The following is a 21,967-nucleotide window of genomic DNA, read 5'->3' on the forward strand; positions in this document are numbered from 1 at the left end:
AATTGAAATGATATACAATTGTAATGATATACAATTAAAATGATATACAATAGAAATGATATACAATAGAAATGATATACAATAGAAATGATATACAATTGAAATAATATACAATTGAAATGATATACAATTGTAATAATATACAATTGAAATGATATACAATTGAAATGATATACAATTGTAATGATATACATTTGAAATGATATACAATTGTAATGATATACAATTGAAATGATATACAATTGTAATGATATACAATTGAAATGATATACAATTGTAATGATATACAATTGAAATGATATACAATAGAAATGATATACAATAGAAATGATATACAATTGAAATGATAAACACTTGAAATGATATAGAATTGTAATGATATAGAATTTAAATGATATACAATTGAAATGATATACAATTGTAATGATATACAATAGAAATGACATACAATAGAAATGATATACAAATGAAATGATATACAATAGAAATGATATACAATATACAATAGAAATGATATACTATTGAAATGATATACAATATACAATTGAAATGATATACAATATACAATAGAAATGATATACTATTGAAATGATATACAATATACAATTGAAATGATATACAATTGTAATGATATACAATAGAAATGATATACAAATGAAATGATATACAATAGAAATGATATACAATATACAATAGAAATGATATACTATTGAAATGATGGTATGTCAATAGAAATGATATACTATTGAAATGATATACAATATACAATTGAAATGATATACAATATACAATAGAAATGATATACTATTGAAATGATATACAATATACAATTGAAATGATATACAATTGAAATGATACACAACTCTAACTTACGATATGATGGATTGAGTTGCTACTAAGAGCAAGGGAGATAACCTTATAATATTATGGATAATATCTACCGTTGCTAAAGGAATATGACTGTTACTTACTATATAATGGATTGATGTCTAATTTTAATGGAGATTTCGGTATTCCTCCACCACAATAACCATTTCCAGATACATGTATATCGTCATCAGTCCTGAGCTCAATGTCAAATCTGGGTATAGCGCCAGTACGTATCCATTCATTCTGAAAGTTACAATCATCTCCATGAAAATCTCCAATTTGTAATCAGTACAAATACACTAATAACGTGATTGGAATTGGGGGGGGGGGGGGGGGGGTTACCTCAACATCAAGACGGAAATAGAAGTAATAGTTACCGTAGGGTTGAAGATTAGACCAGTATCAACGACGTATAAAACAGCCCTTCCTTTGGGGGGACAATACAAGATTTGACCACCACAACCCTGTGCCCAGCCATATTTCTTTACCATACCATTTATTTGGGTAGTGAAGTTAGCATCATCTTCCTTAATAGTCATCGTCTATAAAACAAATAAACATCATTTTTTTTTTTTTACAAGGATAACAACTAAGGTTCTAGAAGATCTTGTCTACCAGTCGGTCCTGAGAAAACATCTTGGCATTAATTTAACAAGAATAACAAGTAAGAATTTAGAGGATCCTGTTGGTCCTGAAAAAACCTTAAGGGAAAACCGGATAACATCTTAGGATGCTAGAAGATGGTTTTTACCAGTTGGTCACAAGGTAAATTGGCCTCAGTAATATGTCCACAGTCTTGACCTCAGTAATTTGATCTATTCTTATCATGGACTGTATATTACATTGAAGATATACCCTCCAATCTATTCTTATCATTTACTGTATATTACATTGATGATATAGTCTCCAATCTATTCTTATCATGGACTGTATATTACATTGAATATATAGTCTCCAATCTATTCTTATCATGGACTGTATATTACATTGAAGATATAGCCTTCAATCTATTCTTATCATGGACTGTATATTACATTGAATATATAGTCTCCAATCTATTCTTATCATGGACTGTATATTACATTGAAGATATAGTCTCCAATCTATTCTTATCATGGACTGTATATTACATTGAATATATAGTCTCCAATCTATTCTTATCATGGACTGTATATTACATTGAAGATATAGCCTTCAATCTATTCTTATCATGTACTGTATATTACATTGAAGATATAGTCTCCAATCTATTCTTATCATGGACTGTATATTACATTGAAGATATACCCTCCAATCTATTCTTATCATGGACTGTATATTACATTGATGATATAGCCTCCAATCTATTCTTATCATGGACTGTATATTACATTGAAGATATAACCTCCAATCTATTCTTATCATGGACTGTATATTACATTGAAGATATAGCCTCCAATCTATTCTTATCATGGACTGTATATTACATTGAAGATATAGTCTCCAATCTATTCTTATCATGGACTGTATATTATATTGAAGATATAGTCTCCAATCTATTCTTATCATGGACTGTATATTACATTGAAGATATAGCCTCCAATCTATTCTTATCATGGACTGTATATTACATTGATGATATAGTCTCCAATCTATTCTTATCATGGATTGTATATTACATTGATGATATAGCCTTCAATCCATTCTTATCATGGACTGTATATTACATTGATGATATAGTCTCCAATCTATTCTTATCATGGACTGTATATTACATTGATGATATAGTCTCCAATCTATTCTAATTACATCGAAAATTTAACCATTTCCACCCATCTCCGAAACCTTGTAAATAAATTTTTGCCCTTTGGCTGATTTGTTTGGTCACCCATGAATTGATCTGATTGTATCTCATGATTTTGACCGAGATAGTAGTGGCGGATTTCGCACGCGAAGAAGCCCATGCTTACTCTTTAAAAACACCTGATGGTACACTTGATTTTTATTGCGTTTGTGGAGGTGTTACAGAGACCTTCTCGATTCCGTAGCGATCTCGACAAGTAATATCGACAATGGTGCAGTATCTAATGCTAATACCACGCTTATCGCGACCTCAGCATGCTGTAAGATAATTTACCGTCGCCGTAGCAGCTCAGTAACGACGCCTTTCCGTACCTAAATGACCGTGTGCCTAAAAAATGGTGTGTTTAAAAGAAGTGTGCTCAAAATATCGTATATTATTGTCTTGTGCTTAAAATATTTATGCCCAAAATGACTGCTTACTCTATGGGCGCATTAAAATTAGCCGTGGTCTAAATTTGTTTAGAGTATTCTCCCTTTAATTGTTTAAAAATTAATCGTAGAAAACTTCAAAAAGAAACACTGTATTTAATGGACTGGCTTTCAGTCGTTTTGTTTGTTATTCATTATCAACTATAACTACACGTTTTATAATTCACTGTGGCACAGGCTATTATTATTATTAACTGACGTCATAAAACTTGGAGTTTGTGTAGAATCAATAGAACCTCAGACGTCTGATTGAAAATTGGAACGGTAAAAATTGATGCTATCATAGACCCCGATACACATTAAAACATCTTTACAATACCTTTAAATATTACTCACTTAAAATTGATATAAATCCACAAAAAATATAATCGGCAGAAGACGACAACTTTTCAATCTATATGTTTTATTCAACCCCAACCCCCCTTTTTTTCTTTGACTCTACCTGCCACGATGATTCAGTGTATTAAAAGTCACAAAATGCCTTACCCTTAGGGGAGAAGATTCATAATTTTTGTCATGGTCCCTTTGTAATATTGTACAATAAAATATGTTTAAACTACACAATGCCGCATTCGAAAAATTTCATTTGTGTGGGTAAATGGTCAACAAACGTGAGATTTAAAAATATGATATTATTATAATACACTGAAATGATACAAAGGGAGATAACAATGCATAATTTATTTGACCACTTTATTTACAAATTCACCGTTATTTACAATCGATGTACAGGCAACAATTTTATAAAATATTTGAAATAATAATGTCATATCAAGAAGAAAATCTCATCTGAAGATTTTAAATACAAAATAAAATTTATCATATAAAACTGAATTAAATTAATCTTTGTTTTTACAATCACTGGATTAACAGATAGTTTTACTTTCTAATCCTACACAGAATACAACTAAGATTCATTATATTATTTAATTATAAACTCTGAACTAATTTAAACGTTGAATATCAATCATGCTGTGCACTAGACAAAAGAAGGAAGCTTTAATATTTTTACATTTTTTAATTGAACACAAATTTTAGATGTTATTGAATTAAATTAAATTGTTTATTACCAAATAGTAATGCCCGTTACTGATATCAAAAGTCTAAAATCGTTACGTTAAAAACACCAGTACAGTGGCGTGACATAGGATACTAGTACCAAAACAATACACAGCTTTATAAAAATAATAACCATTAAAAAATGAAATAACAATAAAGATAGGCGTTACCTCGAAATATATCATCAATATATCATCATTTTGGGTATTCTGATAATAAGGTATACAAACATCAAACCCTTATATAAATACAGTTTTTTGTGAAGAGATCTTTGCACATAGATGACAAACTTCAATTTGAGATCAAATTTTCTATCTTTAAAAACAGTTGACGAATTTCAAGAGAGGGCTGTTTTTTATTTTGCTAAAGAGAAGGTAAAAGAAAGGGAAATAAAAAAATAGGATTACTTTTTGGCATCGCGAGACAAGAAAATAATACGATTGAGCAAATATAATGAAAGAAGTTTCAATGAGCAAAATATAATTTGTGTTTTAATTGGACATATTACACAGACTGTGAAAGTTTGTAAACCAGGGCCCCGTTTCTCAAAAATCCGTACGAGTCAACTTGCACGTTAAGTGAATAAAAACATTATTCTTGACGTTATCAAATTATTAATTCATAACCTTTACGCTCTATGTTAATCTACAATATTTTGAGAAACGGAGTCCAGGGTTCTACGATATTAGCACTTATTTAAACATGATGGTAAAAGGGGAACTATATTTTTGTACATATACACAGAATATTGTTAAGAAAACTATTGAAAAATAGTCAACATGAGAACATGATATAATGATGATGTTGGCAATACGGAACATAGTATAAAAACCATGTAACAATTGGCAACATGATATAATGACGAAGAAGACAATATTGGGAACATGAATTAATGACAGGTAACAATAAGGAACATGATACGATGACGAGGTTCAATTGAGAACATCGCCTAGACAATTAGGAACATGATACGATGATGTGTAGAGGACTGAGAACATGATATCTAACGATCTAACACCTAAATAAAGTTCTTATCATAGACAACAGACAAAAACTTTCATAAAGTATAAGTTTTTAGTGAGGTTTAGCAAACAGGACTAAGTATGGCAGTTGGTATCACAAACTTTAATTATTCATACCTATGATTATATAATATATATCATGAGACCACTTTAGAACTCCCATATTTAACCCGATTATTGAACAAAAAACCATAAAAACATGAACATATCCATATTGATAATAAAATAATGTATATATACATAACGGTTATTATACATATTTCATTTGGCAACAATTCATTAACATAACAAAAATAACAATTTACTCTACTTCTGAAATTTCAGATTTCTTCTCATGGTGTTAAAAACATCTTTATCTTATGATAAAATTATATTATAATGGATAAATAAAAATTGATATGAACCTGATATCAATATGTACAGAGGATAACGAAATTGCCAGAAAGTAATTTCTTAGATTTATGTTTGAACTGTTTTAGCTAAAGGATCAATTGTTTAACATCGTCTGCGCATGAATATGTCACACAATTTACTACGCTGAAGTCGTTTCGTAACGAAAAAAGAATCTGTTTGATGTCATTTTGGCGGGTAAGCGTTGTAAGACGTCATAACGGAGCTTTCAAGTTGGCGTTATCACCACATCACTAAGACGTTATATTTACACGTCACAAAGTCGTCGTTGCTAGGTCACAAAGTTTTTAAGGTGACGTTATAACGAGAGGCACAAAGCGTCTGATTGGCAATGATATAGAGAATATAAAGATATAGCTCTATCTAACCAGCTCTATCTGACCAGCTCTATCTAACCAGCTCTATCTGACCAGCTCTATCTTACCAGCTCTATCTGACCAGCTCTATCTAACCAACTCTATCTGACCAACTCTATCTAACCAGCTCTATCTAACCAGCTCTATCTTACCAGCTCTATCTGACCAACTCTATCTAACCAGCTCTATCTAATCAGCTCTATCTTACCAGCTCCAGCAAACCAGCTCTATCTAACCAGCTCTATCTAACCAGCTCTATCTGACCAGCTCTATCTGAGCATACATTTTCAAATTTATTTCAGAGAATGGGACGGACAAATGAAAATAATGATAAAACAATGGTTAAAAGAGAAATATAGACGAAATTAAGGATTTCATGCAGTTATCACAGATATGAAGAACAAACTATATAATACAAGCAATAAATATACCAAATTCTTTTAAAATTTCAGCATTAAAATAAAAAATTGAATACGCAATTAATGATATGAAAAAATTGTATGATATCATTCTAAGCAAAGAACATTTTGTTCAACATGTTTTGTTACAGTTGATTATAGACAAATTGACGTGGTTTCGGGAGGAACACGATTGTAGAAGTACAAGACAATCCCCATAATGTTGATGGTGTATAAATCATAAGTAGACAACGTCTATAAATATATTAATTGTGAAATTTGTATCAAGAACGTCATAAAAGTGTATAAACCAACTGGTTGCTCGGAGATGTTTCTGTTTATCCTAGTTTACAAATAAAAATCATCGACACGTACGTTTTCTGCTGTCTAAAAACATCACAGTACATACAAATGAAGAGTTATGATTGGTCACTCCAGACATGAACTGTCTAATCAGTTTATCTAGCCGAAACACTTGCGATCTTTAAAAAGTTCATTACGAAAATTCCACGAAACACTAGATTTACTTTTGGTCTGATTCGAACTCTCTTAAACTCTATAGCTGAACACTACGTTTCTGAAAAGAAGAACCAAGTTGCTTAAAGAGATGTCGAGTTTACAAAACACTATAGAACATATTCTAAGCTTTTTGGATTTAGATTCGAGTTGACACCAATTTACTCAAATAAATACGATGAGCTATGTCTTAAAGTCATACCGAGTCGAGTAACAACACTACAACAAAAATATTATCAGATAATGACCTCTGTGAAACTGAAAGTCGAAAGAGATGGTGAGTTAACCTTTCCAAATCCCTCAGTAATATACTGTATACGATATATAAGTTTTGCATTGTTCACTGCTCAATCTCACCAGAGTTACCACATCCAATATAACCGATATAACTCATATAAATACCATAAACTATGTGGACTCTCTGAAAGATATACCGAGTTCACCATACTAAACACCACATAAATGATACGAAATATGGAAGGCACGTCTTGCTGACTGCACCAATCGCAGAGTGGCACCAGAGTTTCAGCAACCAGTATAACCGGTATAAGGCCACGTGAATATAATTAAATATGTGGAGTCTCTGAAAGATATACCAAGTTCACCAAGTTAATACACCAAATTAATGATAAAGCTTATTCAGGCTGGCAAAACCAATGACAGAGTGGTACCACATAACAGTATCTAATTTAACCGGTTTAAAGCCACATCATTAGATTTGTGGACTCTCTGAAAGATATACCAAGTTCACCATTCAAGTCTCCTCATAATTGATATAATGTATAATAGACAAAGATAAGGTATGAAATCTCCATATCGCACTAGAGAAACCACCCCTGAACTAACCGGTAGTAAACTCCCTAAATCACCGGACAGCTCAGTAATCCTGAAAATCGTTATTTTTGACAATGTTTCTTAAAACATCCGGGAAAGGATAACTAAATAAATTATAATCAGGATAATACATCTTCCATAGTTTCTTTAAATTACTCTCAGGTACATTTTTATACGCATTAGTTAAAGTCTGTTTCGTGTACGTGTAATTCGTCGACACCAAGTCTCCCTTGAATTTATCGCGCACGTGTATTTTGTTTAAAACATGTTCAATATCGCTGTTTAAACTTTCATATTTTCCTATAAAGTCGTACGACATGATACAAGGATGACACTGTTTATAATATTGTTCCCAATGTTCGTTAAGATCCTCGTCGTTCTGTTCTGCATCAACTACATACTGCACAAACTCGGGAAACGTGACGTCATTTCCCTTCTGTAATGACGTCTTCGACGGCTTCTTCCGGTATTTTTTGATGATTTTGGTACCGAAATTCAAATGAAAATACGTACTCCATTTAGCGTGTATCTTGTTCTCGTACGACGAATACAATCGCTCTAAAGGTTCACGAACGAAGGACATTTTGAAGTAGGATTGAATCCTCTTTTTTCTCTCAGGTCCCGAGAAGTCACTAAGTTTTTTAAGATTTTTGCTGTATTTTGTGAAGATGTCGCTCACTGAAATGTCTAAATGGCTTTTCACCTTCGTGGCACCACTAAGATAAAGCAACATTTTTCGGATGTCGTTTTGTGCCACCCCTGGCATCTGACAATACAGTAATTTGTGTTTATCGTCCACGATTATTTGTTGTAGCTTTACGGCTGGTATGAGAGCAGGGTCGGGCATATTAGGACGTAATTTGTTGCACCAATGTTTCAATGTTTCGACACGATCCGTTCTCTCAGCATCCTGGTTGTTAACTGATACCGAAGCCTGAAAAGAAAGGGGAACTCTGTTAATAGATTTACGTCTAAGTCTATAAAAACATTTCTCTCGATTGTACATAAAGTGGTGCTCGGGCGGGACTGCTGAAAATTGGTGGTACGTGGGACAGTTTGGTCAATCGCTAGACTTAGTCGACTCGACCACACCAATTGTCGTAATATGACATTATCTCGTTGTCTCCTTCTTTCAAGGAATAACATGTTCTAGTCGCCAAACCGAGATGTCAGAATTTTTGACGATATCAGTTAATTTGCAGATTAGAACATTAAGATCTATGACGGACCCGATAACATGCTAAACATGCCTGTAAACTTGAGCCCAATTAATAAACTGATATGATAATAATATTTAATTTCATTGGTGGATACAGAATAACATCTTCATATCTTTCTTGGGCTACCTTTTTAATATCAAACTATAATGAGGTGTAATAATTTATTAATCGTACCTCCACTACTTCAGGCGCAATGCTTTTTGTAGAAAGGTCGGTTTACACCTTCATTCCATTATTTTACTGAACTATTATTTTATCAGCATATTTCGAGGTAAAATCATAATTTCTAAATTTTTCTTTATCTTGAGTTTTTACTGAGATCTAAATCTTACAATCATGTTTTTATGTATAATCATAATTACTGTATCTTACCTTGGGTGCTAATTTTCTATCTGCTGTTATCTTCATCTGTTTGATATTAGATGCTGACGCTGCTGGAGCTCCTACCGCCCGTTTATTAGGAGCATGTTTATTAGCGGTAGGTTGAAATAATGCGTGGTCTTCTTCCTTTAATTCCCTCATTACAACTAGGTGTGAGGCATCGTAAGGGGGAGATAAATCTTTCGTTTCGAATATCTGCCATTTTCCTACAAAATATAAAAAAATCAAAATATGAGATATTGATTAACAGAATCGTTATATAAAAATCACAGTAAGGATGTTGATTTCATATTTACTCTAACGGACATTGAAGAAAATTGCAAAACCACCACACTGGGGTTTTAACCCTTTTATTTCTGTTACCCCTTTCAAGATCAAGATTGCATTACCTCCCTTCTCCCTATAAATCCTCACTATTTCGTGATTCCCTGCAACCTGTTTTCATGTCGGTGAATATAGCCTGACAATTTGAATTATAATTGTCTTAAAGTTTAGGTTAGATTACAAAACTCCGAAAACAAATAGTATACAGTAGTCTAGAAGATCCTACGGAGGTGCGAAATAATCCCACAAAACCGGGCCTAGTTTTTCTGTCTCTACACCAGCCGACAACTGCCAAAATAGCTGTAAGAGGCTGGAATAGGGGAGGGGGTATTTAGCTTACAATGCAGAATATTTATTTACTGTATTTTATCTAATATGGTACAGAAATGAAGAACGTAACGTAAACCTTCATTTTCTCTCTCCAAAGATAACGGACTAGAGATAGATTATATTAGATCTTCTTCAAATACTTTCAAAAAATCTTAAAAAGTAAAACTCCGTTTTGTATAGGTATTAGCAGATCATCTTCCACAAATCAAGGAACAATCTGAATCTGAGTTTTACACCGACGGAAATCCGGTTGAAATACCTTAAACTCTGTTAACTGATCAGTGAACTATAAGCCAATGTCATTTCAAGGGGAAATTTTGTTAATTGATTTTCACACAGAAAATTGTGTTGTGATATAAATTCTCATGACCCCTATTCAATTTATTTTACATAATGTTTTATAAAAATGTCTTTGAAAATGTTTTGAAAGGACGAATTCAGGATAATGGACCACTGTGATATGGTTTAGATAAATAAGATTTCAAAAAGTTTCAAGTCGGCCCCACCCTTCAATACAATACTCTTGTCAATGTTGAAATGTAATTATCTAATGCCTATGGATCAATTTAATAGTGTACACGTCATCTAGTTTAAATACTATTATATATTTTTCTTCAATCTATACAACTGTCAGGTCAGACTATTGATTCAGCGTCTTCACAAATTTACAAACCTTTTAAACATTATGACCAATCCTTTTTTTTTAGGTTCGAGTACACTGCTTAGTTACCCAAATTTCATAAAATCATTCTTAACGACCTACTACCGACTTTTTCTACGTCACATTACAAACTAGTACATTACGCCTTAAATTTCGCATCCTACGTCACCCCAAAGTTACAAGATTGACGTCACAAACCAGGCTAACGTCAGATGAGATGTGACGTATAAGCCTTAATGACGTCAAGAAATGACCTTTCCTACCTACGCGACATAGTTGTATATGATGTCACAGAAATATCGGTTGTTAAAGTAAAAGTTACGATGTTAATCTGTTCTGTTCAACCCAGGACTTGCTAGACAGTTCTTGATTATATATATCTTTCAATAAATTCGATGAATAACGTTACATAACTGTAAACGTGATCACATTTTCTGAGAAGAAAAGAAACGTTGTTATTGTTTACAGGATATATAACTCAATAAAGATATTGTCAATCAATTGCTAATGTGTAAACAGGTATCATGCACCATTTCACAATAACCTCGTGAACAAGGTGCAGAGTAGAATCTATAAAGTACATGGATAAGAAAAAAGCGTTTTATGAATAAGTATAGTTAAATGGGCTTTCGACTTCATGATTCTCATCGTGATGTGCAGATTGGTATCAAATTACTTCTTTGAATAATAACCTGTATCTGCATAACCTTGTGACCATTATTCTGTTATACCTATTTTATCAAGTGCATCACTTGTGATATTGATAGGTATAATTATAGTGTTTATAGCTTAGTGTATAGTTGATATACTGAAATTTATATATATATCGTATAATATATCAATATTAATATCCAGGAAAGAAAACACGATATATCAGGCTAGAGCTTTCACTCCGAAGAAATTATCAGGCTTTTCATAACGTGACAATAATAGAATAACGTTATAACGTCATAGCATCGTATCTATATATATATATTTATAACTGCAGTATCTATCTACATATTATATTATAATCAAATCTTACAATGACATTTAGAAGTAGATAGAACATTAAATAAATAAAAACACTATTTATCTATTGTTATTATTGTTATAGAGTTATAGATGTTATTTTTTGACTGTATATATACTTGTTGTTCTGTTTTCTACTATTATTATTTTATACTTGATAAAGACTCCTGTATGTGAATCAAAACGTTGCAGAAATTAAAGAAAGGAGTAGTATATCTATAATATTGTTTCTTATTTATTTAATATTTGCAAACTTTGACGCTTAATAATCGGAAAAACCAAATCCAACCAAAGGCAGCTAAAAATCTTTCAGCTTTTGAAGAGCAACATATTGAATATAAAAATAAACATTTATAACGTAATTTAAAATAAAACTTGTAGCCTAATGGAAGGAAATTCTGACAAAAACCGTTAAAAAAAATATCAGGAAGCTGACGTTATCCTAAACTAACATCCAATATGGCCGACATATGGTAGCCATTTTGAATATTTCCTGTAACAAAGTAAACAATATGACTAGAATTTTCTTTGAAAAAAATCATCTTCCTGATAAAAATTGATACTGTTAGTTTTAGTTATATTTCTAAACGAATACTACAAGCGTGTTTGTAACCACATTAACGAATATTTTGTAACCAAGATAAAAAAAATAGAATTCCACAAAAATTCTCAGAAGCAGACACACTTAATACATTATAACCGTAACTCATTTTATAATTGGGCATCAGAGAATCTGTTTTTATACGTTCATGCCACAAACCCCGTAAAGGCCGAATTTAAAAACACCGTATGTGTGCCATTTACCCCTCTCCTAATTCCAAAAAATACGAAGCCGGAAGTTGGAGCCAAAATACAAATATAACTATACGAAGTTTTAAAAAATTGAATCGCTTCAACAGCACAAATTAGAAAAAAAAACTTGAAAACTTGGACTAAACCAGAAGTTTATTCAAAACGGATATCTCACCCTCACAAGTTATTTGGTTTAAAATATTTAAAAATTTCGCTCCAGAATAGATTGACATATATCTGGAAATAATGAATTATATATTCAGGTTTGTGTGTCAATCTTGTTAATTATCAAACCATATTGTAACTTTACATCAAAGTCTAAAAAAACATTTCTCGGTTAAGCCAGAAAACATGGCCGACATCTGTCAACGTGTAAAGAGTGGCCATGTTTTTGCGTAATTATATTCAATTATATCCCCGGTTTGTCAAAACACAGAAAATATTAGTTTCTGCTAAAGAGAAGAGTTATTGCTCTTATCTTATTGTACTTCTGAACTTCAAGATGGATTCCCTTATTTTCATTTATAAAAATAAAAAAGCTAATACTTATATGAATAGAAAGTAGAGATGTTCTAATGACTTGGAGAAATTCCAGTTTGTCTCACATGTCCATTATTAATTCATAATTAGCTAAATTATAAGAGAATTACCAGCAGAATTCCAATGAGTGACTGATGTAGAAAGGACAAAAAGTCTTTTTTGTTTATCCAGATTGTACATACATGGATATTTATGATTGGTTAAAACTCTTAATTATATGCAATAACAAAATAATGATATGATTAAGAATACATGATAATTCATTAGAAACACCATTTAATCAAATAGTTTGCTTTATTTGACAATAAAATTAAGGAAACCCATCTTTAAATGGAGTTGTACTATTACTTCCAACTGAGTTACTTTTGAAAGAAGAGACGAAAATACAAAAATAACTACCAACAAATTCATATTCAGTGCATAGAGTTTTACAATTAACAAAAAATTCATATTCAGTTTGTGTTTGGATACGCACACGGATAACTTTTCATTTGTTGGAATATTATAATGTGTTTTGTATGACTTAAGATTATATATAACGTGTTTGAACTTTACTAGTTGCATAATATAAAATCATATTCAATTCAACCGACACGTAAAAACTTTTACCACATAAAACATTACTACACTTTGATGATATACGATCATCTTCACAATGTCAAGCTTTTACGAACTTCGTCTTCTACGAAGATTGTTAGAGCTAGATATTGTGAAGATGATATGGGCCCAGCTATTCTAAGAATAAAAAAGGTTTTTCAAAGCTATCTTGATGACTCATTACTCCCTTTCATTAAAACGTATCAGTTAATCTTATTTCGACAGTTAAAAAATTCCCTTTAAAAATCTTAGCTTTTAATTATATAATGGGCAAAAATTAAGGAAGATAAGTAAGCCTTTTCATCACCAAGGGGATCATATATCACGCCAGATTACCAATTCTTGCATAATTACAAAGGAGTGAACAAAATATTGTCACGCCGGACCCATACTCATAGCTGACTAGTTCCGTTAATCCGTATGACCTTTTTGCACTGAAATACGCAGTAAACGTTCTTGTGGATGACTAGAATAATAAATCCACAATTCAATCCGTTTTCACTCAAAAACGCAGAACGTCTTGTGTACTCTAGGGTTCTAGTTTGAAATGTTTCTGTGACCCTTTTACACTCAAAACTGTACTACGCATTACGCATTCATAAGACTACAGTGAAACTGAATCCTCTGTAAAACGGCATCCCTCTAAACTACTTGAAAAGTTTCGCCAGAATTACTATATTATAATCTGTAGAAAAAAAAATAAACCGACATCCCCTCTGACCTGTTTTTATACAAATACACAGTGTACTTTATGAATCTATAGATGGCCAACTTTATATCCTATGTTTTAAAAGACTTGACAGGGCGAATGACATCAAGAACAGTACTAATGACCACCAGTCATCATTTCATTGTTGTGTCTTTCAAAGCTGATGTTGCCGTTTTCCTTGCCTACTCAACTCTTCTGATATCACAAACTACTTTCAATAAATCAGATTTGTAACTCAATCAAAGGCTTTCCGAAAATCAACGAATTAATTCTGATTAATTTTAAGAATGTGGCATGGACAGACCAATCGCAGAATGGTGTCTGGCGTTTCGTAAAATAACTGAAATCACTCTCGTTAGGCTCCTATTATCCACACATTTCCAAATTGGGCGAGAGTAAGTCCATAAAACCCAACCCTTTATGAAAAACAAATTTAGTATTTGTACAGGCCTAGCTAGCGAACGGAGGCCATAAGGCCCTAATTCAATAAAATTCTATTAAATTCTAATGTAAACTTTAGGTCTCTTGAAATTCAATGAAATCTTTACAAGGGCTTAGTAATATTAAAAATATTATTTCGTATAAATAGGGATATGTAATATAAGAAGGGTTATAAAAATGGAAAGGGCTAGGTAATGAAAAAAAGGTTGAATAATGAACCAAGGGCAACTGTTTACCCTAGTCGAGATCAATCAATATTCTATAAAATATTATATATAGAAAATATATAGAAAGAGTCTTTATCGACGATCAACTGTCTAAGGATCTAGTCTCGCCCCTTATAGTCCAACACTTAAACCATCTCTCGCCCATCTTTTATTGTGTTACCGATAATAGGTGAACAATACTCCTCCTTCGTGCTACTTATCATGCAACGCCCTGATCAAATTTCGGCACCAAATTACGTTGATTGATAAACACTAATTCATAATTATGAGCGTTAGATTTTAATTTAAAAAGAATTTACGATACACAGAATCAAAAGCTTTTTAAAAATCAAAATTTATTTCTCTTGAGCTGAGATTATGTTGCAAACTTTAAGCAACTATGAAATCAGATGCTAATTTATACTTGAGATATATGAGTAATAAGGTAGCAAACTTAGTAAAATGGAGTCCTATCGGCTCTCGATACCGTTACAGTTCATGATACTTTGCCATAAATAATGTTCTTCTTTAATACGATTCGGCAAGTGTTGGAGACATTTAACTATGATTTTTAACAACAACAAGCCATAAAATACAAGCTTAATGATATTATAATTCAAAAGCCTGGAGAGCATGTAGTTTATAGGATAAGCACCAGTTAGAATAAGACGAATAATCCCAGAAAGCGACGAGATTTGTGTTCATTAAACGTGGATATTGTAGTTGTTAAAGCGAGGGAAATAATAATAATAATAATGATATATTGTTTAAAGCCCATTACATCACAATCGATCTCAATAGACTGTACAATTATAAATAATAATATATATCACTATAACAAAACTAGACACTACAGTTAAATAATTAAAAAAAATTATGGAAAATTTTAAATCAAAAAAAGATGTAAATATATAAGAGAGATGACAAAATTTATTAAAAAAAAAAATGTGCTCTTCTCGGGTAGATCTAAATAGGATTACGGAATAACACTATAAGTGTTAAAGTTAAATATATTATATCTATACCTCTCAATACAGCTTATTATAACTATCAATATAAACTTTACATTCTTCACTATACAAATAGTTTAACTGTTAGTAAGGGACGAATAATCCCCTACTTTCCCTCCCTAATCTCTAATCCCTTTATACATATATTAAACACCTTAAATACAGACTTATAGTACATAATATACTCTCAAAATATCAACATTAAGATAACAGTTTTCTCACGATCTTTCGTCGCGAAAAGCTGGTAAATAAGTATCCTTCAAAGGATTGTAAAAAGGTTTTTTAATATTTATATGTGTATCGGGGACACTAATAGCATCAATTTGTATAAATTACTATTTGTATAAATTTCAGTAAAACTATTTTCAATCCCTTTTACAAATAACATAAAAAACGGCACAGCGTTTCAGCAATTTACATTATTCGTTTGTTTTTTGTACAGTAATACACATACAGTAATTTTATCATACACAACGTTTCGACCATTTGCGTCTTCGGCATATTTTTGATATATTTCTTATGGTTTTATCGTACACAACGTTTCAACAATTTACATCACGTGTCTTTTTTGTAATAGACTATATTTCTCATGGTTTTATTGTACACATCGTTTCAACAATTTACGTTCTATTTTTGTACAATACTACTCATGGTTTTAACTTCTTATTGTATTATCTATTATTCGACACCTAAAAGTGTCAGTTGTCCTAAACGGTAAGTTTACCCTGCCATGCTAGCGACGATATAATAAGTTTACCCTGCCATGCTAGCGACGATATAATAAGTTTACCCTGCCATGCTAGCGACGATATAATATGTTTACCCTGCCATACTAGCGACAATACAATAAGTTTACCCTGCCATGCTAGCGACGATATAATATATGTTTACCCTGCCATGCTAGCGACGATATAATATGTTTACCCTGCCATACTAGCGACAATACAATAAGTTTACCCTGCCATGCTAGCGACGATACAATAAGTTTACCCTGCCATGCTAGCGACGATATAATAAGTTTACCCTGCCATGCTAGCGACGATATAATAAGTTTACCCTGCCATGCTAGCGACAATACAATAAGTTTACCCTGCCATGCTAGCGACGATACAATAAGTTTACCCTGCCATGCTAGCGACAATACAATATGTTTACCCTGCCATGCTATTGACGATACAATAAGTTTACCCTGCCATGCTAGCGACGATACAATAAGTTTACCCCGCCATGCTAGCGACAATACAATATGTTTACCCTGCCATGCTATTGACGATACAATATGTTTACCCTGCCATGCTAGCGACGATATAATAAGTTTACCCTGCCATGCTAGCGACGATATAATAAGTTTACCCTGCCATGCTAGCGACGATATAATAAGTTTACCCTGCCATGCTAGCGACGATATAATAAGTTTACCCTGCCATGCTAGCGACGATATAATAAGTTTACCCTGCCATGCTAGCGACGATACAATAAGTTTACCCTGCCATGCTAGCCACGATATAATATGTTTACCCTGCCATGCTAGCGACGATATAATATGTTTACCCTGCCATGCTAGCGACGATACAATAAGTTTACCCTGCCATACTAGCGACGATACAATATGTTTACCCTGCCATGCTAGTGATGATATAATAAGTTTACCCTGCCATACTAGCGACGATACAATAAGTTTACCCTGCCATGCTAGCGACGATACAATATGTTTACCCTGCCATGCTAGCGACGATACAATATTGTAATTATTTTACAGTTTTATAATTATGTTAATAATATCATATTATATTAATTATGACCTGTTTTATCTTTACAATGAGGTAACCGAAAACAACCTGATACCTTTATAAAATATCGACTGTATATACCGATTTGGATAGACCTTAGACTTTTTTTAGCGATTTGGATAGACCCTAGACGTTTGTAAAGCGATTTGGATAGACCCTAGACGTTTGTAAAGCGATTTGGATAGACCTTAGACGTTTGTAAAGCGATTTGGATAGACCCTAGACGTTTGTAAAGCGATTTGGATAGACCCTAGACGTTTGTAAAGCGATTTGGATATACCTTAGACGTTTGTAAAGCGATTTGGATAGACCTTAGACGTTTGTAAAGCGATTTGGATAGACCCTAGACGTTTGTAAAGCGATTTGGATAGACCCCAGACGTTTGTAAAGCGATTTGGATAGACCCTAGACGTTTGTAAAGCGATATGGATAGACCCAAGACGTTTGTAAAGCGATTTAGATAGACCATAGACGTTTGTATAGCGAGTTGGATAGACCCTAGACGTTTGTAAAGCGATTTAGTTAGACCATAGACGTTTGTAAAGCGATTTGGATAGACCATAGACGTTTGTAAAGCGATTTAGTTAGACCATAGACGTTTGTAAGCGATTTGGATAGACCATAGACGTTTGTAAAGCGATTTGGATAGACCCTTGACGTTTGTATAGGGATTTGGATAGACCTTAGACGTTTGTAAAGCTATTTGGATAGACCCTAGACGTTTGTAAAGCGATTTGGATAGACCTTAGACGTTTGTAAAGCGATTTGGATAGACCCTAGACGTTTGTAAAGCGATTTGGATAGACCCTAGACGTTTGTAAAGCGATTTGGATAGACCCTAGACGTTTGTAAAGCGATTTGGATAGACCCTAGACGTTTGTAAAGCGATTTGGATAGACCCTAGACGTTTGTTAAGCGATTTGGATAGACCCTAGACGTTTGTAAAGCGATTTGGATAGACCCTAGACGTTTGTAAAGCGATTTGGATAGACCCTAGACGTTTGTAAAGCGATTTGGATAGACCCTTGACGTTTGTATAGGGATCTGGAGAGACCTTAGACGTTTGTAAAGCTATTTGGATAGACCCTAGACGTTTGATAGTCTAATATATTAGACTTGAATTTTAGAAGTGAACAAAGAACAAAAAACATTTTATAAAATAATAAGGGAAGTTTGTAAATTCGTAAAATAAAGACGAACGCTAAAACAGAATATGAAAGACAGCATAGATCAGAAAAATCACAAAAAATATCCAAAAGTCATTCTATGAATAAGGGAGATTTGCTCAAATTTCCCCAAAAGTAAAACGCGCGCCTCAAATCATGATTACAACTATGTACGGCTGATGCTTATGAAGCATGAGAAGGTAAGACGAGACCTTTGTACACGTCAATGGAATCTAAAGAAACATTACATAAAGCAGGTTTGCTCAAATTTCCCCAGACATTAATAGTAGATACAATGGTGACCGTTTTTTTACCTTGAATACGCAGCTATCAACACTGCAAAACACAAGTTATCATAATTATTGCCTTTATGCATATAAGATTCGAAGGTATCGTCTTTCAACTTGAGATAAAGTTTGATTAGAGAAGGTCATACGAATTTGTTTTTGACTAGTGTGAATATCTTGATCTTTAATGTCTTCTTCTAAAACTATTACAATCAGTAGTGTGGTGAGGTATGTCTTCATTGGCCTGTCGAGTCAAATAGTTGAAGCCAACGTCCAGACTGAAATGCCGTTCGGAAAATAAAACTTTTTTATTGTGACGACGAGTAACAATGAGAAATATGCTGAAATTATAGATTTTATTATAACAGAACTTGTGATACATTGTAATACTTCAGTATAAATAAACTAGACAGTATCGACTAGAACTTCCACTCCTCGAAGAAATCTAATATACCCCTATTACGTTTAATTCAGGGTTCACACGACCCAATATTTCAGGTGTAATAGAGGGGTTTTCAATAACAATATACGATAGGCCAAGTTGTATCTTGATACCTGGAAGTGATCTACATTGGTCACGTCGTTTTTTTCAATCTGACCCATCATGGTTTGATTTAGATTAGTAATGGGTTTAATATAAGATTTGACCGGCTTGCGATGTACGTTGAGGGGCTGTGTGGATGATATTTATTGCTTCAGTTGACTTGGTCGATGTATGTTGAGGGGCCGTGTGGATGGTATTTACTGCTTCAGTTGACTTGGTGTAAAATAAGATGTATTGTTAAAGGGGCAGATACTTCCCCCCTCGAATCCCATCGCATTCTCCAAATAAGTCCAGGCCTATATATATCTATGGAGTAGGATACACAGTAACAGACAGAAGAATTTTGACAAACAAGATGAATTTGAATTCTAAGCAATCTTCAAACACCTGCGTCAAACCAGAAGTTATTTATATCTTTCATTGATAATTGACGGCTGTAAATTTGATTCTGTAATTAACCCTCGGAATGTCAGTCCTGCAGAATGGTAAATTAAACCCATTAACCCTTCATGGTCGTCTGGTCGTGGAGAATTCCGACTGGTGAATGAGTTACAGCATGTAGGCTAATGATTTTAAATTTCAAATTCGAATGTTTTAACATCTGAATGTGGAATTTAACTATCAGAATTTCAATAAACTTTGAATAAGCGGAAATTCGGATTCAAGGCTAAAAAACTCAAGGATGCTGTCGACTCACAGGTCGGATCTCGAGGCAAATCTTTTACATGGAAAACAAATTAGGTCCTTAAGGATACCGTCGACCAGCTGGTTTTTCATGACTCCTTTTCGAAATGATGTTACAACTTAGTCCATGGGTACTGTCCATACTTTCATCAGTCACAACCATAACCCAGCAATATCGCAATAATCATGATGTAATAGGTATATCTATTAAACTGAGAAGAAATACTATAATATAAGAACTGTTACGTCGGTTTTTCTTGTTTTTTTTCATGATATATTACTCAGTTACATGTGTTTTAGCTTTCTGATTGAATGTGGCAGTTATGTGTTCATTTTATCAACTGTTGGCAACGTGTATGAATTCCCTATCGTCTACAAAAATACATGTTAACCCTCCCCGGACGTTTCTTAAACAGCCAGTTTAACAATAATTATAGATTTATAGTAAATATTACGCCATTTATGGTTAAAGCAGCATTGAATAACACATATCTAATATCATTTTAACATGTTCTTAAAATTTAATCCTCAACAGTTGGAAATGGAAAAAGCGCAGGCTAATGCCGCTGTCCCAGCAAAATGTTCCTCATTGCACACTGCATGGCGTTGCCAGTCTTCATTAGCCCCACATGGTGCATTTAGAATTTAATTAAAGTACATTTCAAAGGTATTGAGAACGTTGTATGACAATGTAGCGAAACTTCTAACGTAGAAAACTATAAATTATTATGTAAGTATAACGTCATAAATAGCAAAAACAATATTGAATCCTATCTACCAGCTATTCGTCTCTCTTGGCATTAATCTCTCACGGATTATCAGTACCCATTTACAGCTATAGGTCGACTGCAATAATGAGGAAAGATAACTTATTCATTACTCATTTACAGCTGTATCGATTTGAATAATGAGGTAAGAGTACTAACGTTCAGTATAAGACGATACTTTCACTTTAACGTCTATAACTAACTAAATTATCCTACAAATTAGGTTGTAAGTCTGTTATTTTACCGATATTATAAATATCAAAATAGACAGATTATGTATGAGATATCATGCTGGTTTCTAAACTAAAACTCTTGATAACAAACCATTTATTATCATTTATGACAATATTTAATAGTAATAGTGTTTGGACAATATTTATCGTTGATCACTTACTGTCCGACACGGTTGACCTCTACTATGACACGGTTGACCTTGGGAAGATTAGGTTTGCAGTGGTCACGATGTGGAGTGTAAATTTCACTTTCATATCTTGATATTAACTTGAATGAAGGTTGTTAAGTACTTGAACAGTTGGAGAATATCAGCACTGCAATATCACGTGAAACTTTTAGCAAACCTCTATAGGTGATGCTGTCCTTTTTTGCCATTTCCTCGTGTATTCTGGTACGTTTGTCAGTCTGAAACTTAAACTGTCTATCGTGAAAGTTTCGCTGGCTTTACAAAAATTGTCCAGAATTGTCGAATGTTTGATACATTCTGATTTTTTGTTTTTTGCTCTTCTTTTTAAACGTTTTGTAACGTTTTGAAC

General features: G+C 32.9%; 3 protein-coding genes across 3 annotated transcripts; all 3 read right to left on the bottom strand.

Annotated features, from left to right (window-relative positions):
* Positions 1-2: 2 nt before the first annotated feature.
* On the bottom strand, positions 3-497 carry LOTGIDRAFT_128473 (hypothetical protein; the record flags this gene model as incomplete). Its single annotated transcript, XM_009064225.1, has 1 exon — positions 3-497. A coding segment is annotated over one exon (495 nt), but the record flags the coding sequence as incomplete, so codon positions are not given.
* A 7,283-nt stretch (positions 498-7,780) lies between these two features.
* On the bottom strand, positions 7,781-8,584 carry LOTGIDRAFT_128530 (hypothetical protein; the record flags this gene model as incomplete). The annotated part of the gene is made up of 1 exon (XM_009064226.1): positions 7,781-8,584. The coding sequence occupies one exon, from the start codon at positions 8,582-8,584 to the stop codon at positions 7,781-7,783; it is 804 nt and encodes a 267-aa protein (XP_009062474.1).
* An 8,240-nt stretch (positions 8,585-16,824) lies between these two features.
* On the bottom strand, positions 16,825-21,806 carry LOTGIDRAFT_166778 (hypothetical protein; the record flags this gene model as incomplete). The annotated part of the gene is made up of 2 exons (XM_009064227.1): positions 16,825-17,684; positions 21,776-21,806. 2 exons carry the CDS (start codon positions 21,804-21,806, stop codon positions 16,825-16,827), a joined length of 891 nt encoding a protein of 296 aa, XP_009062475.1.
* Positions 21,807-21,967: the final 161 nt, after the last annotated feature.

Source organism: Lottia gigantea (genome assembly GCF_000327385.1).
Source record: "Lottia gigantea unplaced genomic scaffold LOTGIsca_61, whole genome shotgun sequence".
Lineage (NCBI taxonomy): Eukaryota > Metazoa > Mollusca > Gastropoda > Lottiidae > Lottia > Lottia gigantea.